This window comes from Mytilus trossulus, unplaced genomic scaffold (assembly GCF_036588685.1).
Source record: "Mytilus trossulus isolate FHL-02 unplaced genomic scaffold, PNRI_Mtr1.1.1.hap1 h1tg000110l__unscaffolded, whole genome shotgun sequence".
NCBI lineage: Eukaryota > Metazoa > Mollusca > Bivalvia > Mytilida > Mytilidae > Mytilus > Mytilus trossulus.
The window spans coordinates 2,815,042-2,823,950 of NW_026963297.1; the positions used below are offsets into that span (position 1 = coordinate 2,815,042).

At 31.5% G+C, this 8,909-nt stretch overlaps 1 protein-coding gene across 1 annotated transcript; it reads right to left on the bottom strand.

Annotated features, from left to right (window-relative positions):
• Nucleotides 1-407: 407 nt before the first annotated feature.
• LOC134700048 (uncharacterized) lies at nucleotides 408-8,659 on the bottom strand. Its single transcript, XM_063561431.1, has 4 exons — nucleotides 8,089-8,659; nucleotides 6,885-7,082; nucleotides 5,394-5,555; nucleotides 408-1,833 (listed from the first exon to the last, which is right to left on the bottom strand). Exons 1-4 carry the CDS (start codon nucleotides 8,611-8,613, stop codon nucleotides 1,264-1,266), a joined length of 1,455 nt encoding a protein of 484 aa, XP_063417501.1. The 5' UTR covers nucleotides 8,614-8,659; the 3' UTR covers nucleotides 408-1,263.
• Nucleotides 8,660-8,909: the final 250 nt, after the last annotated feature.

Below are 8,909 nucleotides of genomic sequence, written 5' to 3' on the forward strand. Positions count from 1 at the left end.
CTTTAACTAAAATGAATTTGGCTCGTTTAATTTTCTTAAAATTTTGACAAAGTATTTACTTTGACCCTTTTACAAAAATATAAAAATTTGAACCAACCGTTTTATCAGAAAAATTACACTGGTTATATAGCAGTTTGACAAACTCGTATTTTGATCATTGAGAAGCTTAATATACCCTTAACAACACAACGTAATTAAAACGTTTAGCTGATTTTACAGAGTTATCTCCCTGTAGTGTTAGGTACCACCTTAATTTCTAGATGTGTAAAATAAGAGATGTATATATATAGATCAAATAATTTATTTCCAGCACAAACTCAATATTATAAATAGTGATATAATATATATAACACAAAACTTAAAACTATATATATAATAAAACAGATAATAAAACAGATATACACACATTTACTCTTTAAACTAAACAAAATTTGTGTTAAAATTTAAAACAGTTAAAATACAGCACAAAGCAAATCCAGGATATGAATAGTTTCCACAAATTCTTCAAATTCTATTAATTTCAAAATGGAATTTTATTAAATAAATTAATTCACTTCAACTTCTGCTAAGTCATGCATTTAAATAGAAATACACGCTATTCTTTTATTAATAATCAATATCAATAAGGCATAACAAAGATATTTGTTATTATTATTAAACAGCTCTCAGAAAAACAAATGGTCTTATTTCATACATAGAGATTCATGCAATTTCCCCTTAAAAAATAAAGTGTTGAGAAGGTGTTTTTATTATCTTTTGTTATTTACATATACCGGTAGTTTATATGATCAGGAAAAAATAATATCAAAAAGTACCCCACACAAGAGACAGATATATCTTATTCAATTATAAAAATGAAGTATTTAAATTAAGAAAATTTGAAACAGCAAAAGTACCCAGCACAAGGTACAGGCATACATTTTGATTGCCACAAAAAGTTATTCATTTCATTTAGAAATATCTGAATAAATTTTAAACTGTTAATGTATACATCAAGAGGCTTATATCAATTTAAAGTTGTTCCCATCAAAATTATTCATTAATTTAGGAAAATTTAAAACTACAGATATCCTACACTGTCATGACTGTGAAAGCAAGTGCACACTTTATACAGTCCATGAAAAATTTATTTATTTTATCTAGGAAGTTTTAAAAACACAAAGGTATCCTGCATATTAGGCACAGGCACATCCTAAAATTCTTATGTGTGGTGATCCTTATGTACGATAGATGTTATCACTAATTTAATCATACATTCAAAAACTAACGATTGTCCTCTTCGACAGCAGAAACAAGTGGATCGCTTATGTCACTCAACAGGCAAAGATTTGTCATTAAAGTCTTGTTTTCAGAAAACCAAAATAGTCCACATTGTTCTGCTAATGGAAAACGATCCAGCAGTACCCAGGTGTACACATTGTTCCTAAATGAATGTCTGTACAATTTTTTTATTTTGCCAAAAACCTTTGAAGGATCTCTTGTATGAATTATAAAATCACATGATCTTGCTGAAATTTGATGGGACTCTGTGGCAAAGAAAATGTCCTTTCTTTTGGTTTTGTCGTATCTTGTTGTTGTTTGTATTGATTCTACAACTGGATCAATGTCGCACATTTCAATGTCAGAATTGCTGAATATTTTGCAATACCTTTCCTTGATTATTTTGATGTGATCAGTTGGAAGCATTGTCTTACTTGAATGTTTGTTGGTTTTTAGCAAGTCTTCTTCTGAATTGCATATCTTCTTGACAATTCGTCGAAGTGATGTCTGCCTATCAGTTGTTTCTTGTTTAACTGTACCGCTTAATAAATTAAACACACTCCAATCATAAATCTGAAAGAAAAAGAAAATTAATAATAAAATGCAGGACATCTTTAAATAAACTATTATCAATGAGATATGTCTCGCCTTTTTTAGCTCACCTGGCCCGAAGGGCCAAGTGAGCTTTTCTCATCACTTGGCGTCCGGCGTCGTCGTCGTTAACTTTTACAAAAATCTTCTCCTCTGAAACTACTGGGCCAAATTAGACCAAACTTGGCCACAATCATCATTGGGGTATCTAGTTTAAAAAATGTGTGGCGTGACCCGCCAAACCAACCAAGATGGCCGCCATGGCTAAAAATAGAACATAGGGGTAAAATGCAGTTTTTGGCTTATAACTCAAAAACCAAAGCATTTAGAGCAAATCTGACATCGGGTACATTTGTTTATCAAGTCAAGATCTATCTGCTGAAAAATTTTCAGATGAATCAGACAACCCGTTGTTGGGTTGCTGCCCCTGAATTGGTAATTTTAGGGAAATTTTGCTGTTTTTGGTTATTATCTTGAATATTATTATAGATAGAGATAAACTGTAAACAGCAATAATGTTCAGCAAAGTAAGATTTACAAATAAGTCTCATGACCAAAATGGTCAGTTGACCCCTTTAGGAGTTATTGCCCTTTAAAGACAATTTTTAACCATTTTTCGTAAATTTTATATATCTTTTACAAAAATCTTCTCCTCTGAAACTGCTGGGCCAAATTAATTCAAACTTGGCCACAATTATCTTAGGGGTATCTAAGTTAAAAAATGTGTGGCGTGACCCGCCAAACCAACCAAGATGGCCGCCATGGCTAAAGATATAACAAAGGGGTAAAACGCAGTTTTTGGCTTATAAATCAAAAACCAAAGCATTTAGAGCAAATCTGACATGAGGTAAAATTGTTTATCAGGTCAAGTTCTATTTGCCCTGAAATTTTTAGATGAATTAGAGAACCTGTTGGGTTGCTGTCCCTGAATTGGTAATTTTAAGGAAATTTTGCTGTTTTTGGTTATTATCATGAATATTATTATAGATAGAGATAAACTGTAAACAGCAATAATGTTCAGCAAAGTAAGATTTACAAATAAGTCAACATGACCAAAATGGTCAATTGGGTCCCTAAAGAGTTATTGTCCTTTAAAGTCAATTTTAAACAATTTTCATAAATTTGTAAATTTTTACTACCGGTAACATTTTCCACAGAAAATACTGGGCCAAGTGATAATTGTAAGCAGCAAGAAAAGATGTACAAACATATCACCATCACCAAAACACAATTTTTTCATGAATCCATCTGATTCCTTTGTTTAATATTCACATAGACCAAGGTGAGCGACACAGGCTCTTTAGAGCCTCTAGTTTAATTTTGATTACCATTATGCAAATGTCGAAACTAAAATAGCAATACTTTTACATAAGTTATGCAAATATTCAAAGTCGACGAACTATGACTGAGGTAAATGGCTTAAGAATCTCCATGTAAATGAGATGTGCCAATGCGAATACAACTGCATACCAAATACCATTGACTTTTTATTAACTGTTGTCCCTTTCAACAAACATAAACTTGTTAACTAAGTCAATGAACCATGAAGAGGTGGGAAAAGGGGGGGGAGGGGCAAATATAATCTCCATTGAAATGATTGCTTACTAATTATCATTGACTTCACATAAGTAGTTCCTCTATACTGATCTAATCAGAAACTTATAAATTTGAACTTAGCAAGAGTTTACAAGTTGTTAGACAATGACTGAGGGGGCATGGACAAATATTCTCAATGGAAATTAGATGTACAAATGCTTATGCAATTGAATACCAATTTACATTGGCCTACAACTAATGGTTCCCATTGAACTGACCTAATCCCAATCAAATACATGTTAACTTAGTCAAATTTTCAAAGTCAATAAACCTTGACTGAGGGGGCAGTGGAAAATGGAAATGAGAATGTGTCAATGCTAAGGCAACTGCATACCAAACAGGATTGACCTACATGAATGAATCAAAATATACAAACAGGTGTTAATGAAAATTATTTTTTTCATATAAAGAAACAGATTTCTACATAGTTACTTGTGGATTATCAAATTTATCAAATCTCAATAGTTAAAAGTATGAATTTTAAAGGTCCCACCTAGGCTTGGGCTTAAAAAGGAGTAGGTCTGGTAAGACACCTTTTTGGCCCCAAAATATAACAGTTTTACAAAATTGTTAAAATGTAAACTTTAAGTTATTTATTGGACAGTTGAATGCTTCTGCTACATAAAAATTGGCTGTTTTTGACAATACAATTGACATATATCATGTTGTGGCACCATTAAGTCATGCTAAATTACTGAAAACTTCAAAATTCTATCATTTTAGTTAAATTTTTGAAGGTTTCCCTTTTAAATAGAAAGTGGCCGCGCCGCATTCATGTTCATCCCTAATATTGAAATGTAAGTTGTATTTTATGATAATACATAACATATATAGAGGTTGTGGATGAACACGGATGTGGCCACTTTCAATTTCGACAAAAACAATCTGAAAAGTGACCTTTTTTGGCATATTTGAGAAATTTTGCATATTTGAGCTTGAATCGGATCAATTTTAATTACTAAATCAGTAAAAATCTTTCACATTTACTAATTGAATCAAGTGAAATAGACACTTAAGGTAGTATGGGTGTCTTCCTCCATCTTGGATTGTTAAAAACAGAGAACCAAAGGTCCAGATTTTCTAACAAATTAGCAAAATTTGATGCAGGAATGCAGATATTTAATATGAATTTTCATTAAAAAGAACCAATTTATAAGAATATAACTTATAAATATTAACATTTTTGAAAATGTTGATTAATATTGTTTGTTTTTTTGTTTTTTTTTAAATTGGCATTTTAAGGGGAGGTATAGCTCTGAAACAATGCATTTTCTAAAGGATTCTACATGGAATTTTCCTATTTTGTATTTTAGCTGAAAAAAACGTACAGTGACCCTATCTTTTCCTTTGATATTCTCCGAGCATTGTCTGAAAGCTATCTTTTCCTTTTTTAACAATTCTATCATTTTGTTTACTTTTTAATCACAAAATGGTGTTTTTTCCTGTATAATCCATACAAAATGTGTCATTTTTTCACATCCTGTAGCTTGAGAAAATGTGCGGTGACCTATCATTTTTATTATATTTTTCAACATATATCAATAGATACTACGTTTTGGCAAAGTATGAACAAATTCTATCATTTCTATTTTAGACTCCCAATACCACCTTAAATGTTTAAAAAGTGGTCAAAATCTTTTGTCAGATGAAACTGAAATTTGAGGCCAAAATGAGTCCTTACCTACTCCTTTATAATTCAACTATCTTGATCAAATATTTAGTAACATGGACGCGGAACCTCTTGTGATTCTTGCTGCAGTGAATATAAAGTTTTATCAAAGACAATTTTCAATGATTTTAGATGATAAGAAAACAGAAAATTTATATTCCTATTATAAGACAAAATATTGTGCCGATAATTTTCTTTTTTTTATCCTTATACCGCAATTTTTTAATGATCAAATTGTTTTTTAGCACTTGTTGACAAAAATAAATTTAAAACTTACACGATATGTTTGCATAACTGTTGACTCCTCATGACCATGTTGCACGATCTGTCTTGTAATCCAACTATTGGCTCTTTCTAATGGATACAACCATCTGTCGTACAATGGCCCAAAATCATTATAGCCTTCAGGAATGTGATGAAGTAAGTGGGTGGTCAAGTTCTGCAAATCAAGAAACAATTTCTACACATTATAATTATTATTTGTTGTAAGTGTAAAGTGATTCTTAAAATAAAGTTAGAACCTGTTAGGCTGACATTTATTCCAATCTTTCAAGTTATTTGGAAACTAATTAGTATCACCAGAAGTAAAGTTTTCATATGCCAAAGAGGTCAATGCATATTACAAAACACACATGTTGATTATTTACTGCAATTATAGAGAGAACAGGAACTTCGAACGAGTTAATTATACTAAATTGAATTAATTAAAAGGGGGATCCTGCATTTATTACATCATATGACTCATACACTAGAAGTCCTACGATAAGGCCCTAATCAGCAAAGGTCACCATTCTTATCTGGCCACTTCAATACATTTTGTGAACATAATTTTCATATAAACATGATAAATCATTTTGTTTAATAAACAAACCCATAAAATATATATAAAAAAAAAGGATTTACTAGTATGTGGTATGATTGCCAATGAGACAACTATCTACAAAAGACGAAAATGACACAGACATTAACAAATATAGGTAAATGTACAGCCTTCCACAATGAGCAAAGCCCATATACCACATAGTCAGCTATAAGAAGTTATTTTATGTCACAAATTTATAAATAAAAACACTTTCTGCGGTAACAGGTTTCAGATGTTTGGTATAAATCATATTATAAGCAAAAATAATATAATATCTAAAGCTAAACAACTCTGTTAAATCCTCCCACCAAAGGCCATCTTCATCACAAAGATACTTTTCATTTTTCCCACCATGTTCTATTTTCAATAAAATTGGCTGTCCTCCTTGGTTGCCAAGTCATTATTATTATATATGTAAATGTATATGTACCCAGCCACATCTAATCTGTGTTTATTTGTTAGATGTATATTTCAATTTGTACCCATATGGTATCCATCTGATGAGTTAAGCCATTTCAAACAGATTTTTATAGTTATTTAATATGTTGTACTGTAACACTACTGTCCCACTGTTTCACCCTGCCACATTCTGTATGTATGTACCTTCTCAAGTCAGCAGCCTGTAATTTAATGGTTGTTGTTTGTTGATGTGTTACAAATTTATTCTATTCATATTTTGTACATAAATTAGACCATTAGTTTTCTCAATTGAATTTGTCATTTACACTGTCATGACTGTAGTGTCCTTTTATAGCTGACTATGCGGTATGGGTTTTGCTTATTGCTGAAGGCCTTAGTTGTAAATTTCTGTGTCATTTGGTCTCTTGTGGAGAGTTGTCTCATTGGCAATCATACCACATCTTTTTTTTATATATTTTAAAGTACAGATCTGTAACCCTATTTTACCTGTAAAGTGAGTGGAAAATCCCTTTCAAGCAATGCCACAGCAAGATGAGTGTCTGCTATCAATGATGGTATTTCATCTTTCATGAAGGTTGGTTTAACCAGTCGACTAAGAACAGTAAACAGTTGGAAAAGGGTTTGTTCCTGTTGATGTCCAAGTAGTCCTCTCAAACACCAGGCAGCTACATTGTAGGTCACAAACTAAAACAGAATTTAAAAATTCAGAATGCATTGATATTCAAATTCTATTTATTAATGTTCTACTCTACAAACCCATCCTTACCATGATTCATTTGATTTATTTGTAAAAACCTTTCTAACTTGCCCCATGTAATTATTATGGCTCATTGTTATAGTTTTTTAAATTGTTCCTGATCAAAGTTCTGATGATATGTAAGTGTGAACTTATGTCAAATCTTTTTTTTTTACTTTTCAGAAACTTATTACATACGTATCTTTAACCAAATTAATTGACAGTATCTACTTATATAATAGATAATAATAAAAAAAAAAATTGTTAATCAAATAACTATGGAGCTTTGAATCAATATATTGATTTGAAAATAATAACACTGGTGTTTTTGTTTTTGTTTTTTTTTTTATCTTAAATTAACAAACATGAGGTTGCAGAGATTATCATGGACTCAATACAGGTCCATTTATAAACAATTAGATATATATATGTAAAGGATCTTATCTCAAAATACATATATATATCCTAGCTCACTTTGACTTTAAATTTCTAAGAAGCCAGATTCTCAGATTTTAACAACAAAAAGGGTAAATTTACTACAAAGGTACGTTACACAATTCTAATATGATCAAGAAATTTCAACAACAAAAAATTTAACATGTTTGAGAGATTAAAAAAAAACGACTTTTCAAATATCAATGAATATATTGAAAAACACCAGGATTTGTCTAGCTTCAATGGCAATATTTGGATAAACTCAAAATAATTTTCAGATTGATAACTCTTCACCTGTGATTCTGGCATGAAATTATGTAATTTAATCTTGGACCAATATTTGATTTGAATTTTAATGATTTTGGTGATTTTGAAAAAAAAATTATTACAAATATTTTAAAAATATTATTATAAAAGAGAGTATAAAGTATTATGAATTTGCTTCAAAAATTTAAAAACCCTGAAAATATCCCACAGGTTACATGCCTCTAAAACATAACAATTTAAGAAATTACTTACTTGTTGCTTTCCATGCATGGTTCTCAGAGTCCATTGTCGGGTGAAGTGATCAGCTGGAGTGTAGTCAAAACCTTTTGGGTATTCTATTGAACCAGCTCTTTTGTCTGCAACCTTAATTTTTAATTTGGAAAGTGACCATGGTGCCTCTGGTATTGTAGGTGCCTCTTCAAGACTAGTGGGAGTAGATTTGGGTTTTGGCAGTTGAGTTTTCTTGCGCTGCTTTGATGGATTGACACAAGGTGCATCTGGTGCCTTTCTCTTCATATTTGGCCATGTCTCTTCAAATCGTTGGTATTGTTTCTCACAGTTACGAACTTTAATGGTGTCTGTCTTGCCACTTATCAAGTCTAGGATGTTGCTGATGACATCAGAGATAGTGTGCATGCCATCAGTCTGCATCTGTTTAAGTCTATCAAAATATGGTAGTGAAGTAAGTGGATGGATACCCTTTACACCAGTTTGCTTTTGAAAATTTGTCTTTTGATTTTTGTTTGGTTTTTGGTCAAACTCCCGTCTTGCTGCCATTTCTTCCTCATTAGTGAAAGACTCAGGTCTGGTACTGTTTATTGCACTCTTTGTGGAAATGATTTACTATCAAGTCGTAGTGGTGAATCTGCTGGTAAAAATTGCCTATTACATACATGTAAAGTCTTGTTCAGTGTGTTGCTTCGGACACCATCTTCTTTACAAAACACACAGGATCTCAATGCAGCTTGGCCTGATAAATGCAGCAGCTTGGAAAAAGCAGGGATGTCGCATAAGTACTGCAGCAAAGCTATCTTCACAGTTACAGGTGCCTCTTTATGGGAGTCATACATCTT

Excerpts from the sequence above, each read along its gene's own strand:
- LOC134700048 (XM_063561431.1), bottom strand. The coding sequence starts at position 8,613 with ATGGCAGCAAGACGGGAGTTTGACCAAAAACCAAACAAAAATCAAAAG. Across the intron at positions 5,556-6,884 it reads ATTTTCCACTCACTTTACAG|AACTTGACCACCCACTTACT; the intron begins GTAAAATAGGGT and ends CTTGATTTGCAG. Across the intron at positions 1,834-5,393 it reads CAGTTATGCAAACATATCGT|ATTTATGATTGGAGTGTGTT; the intron begins GTAAGTTTTAAA and ends TTTTTCTTTCAG.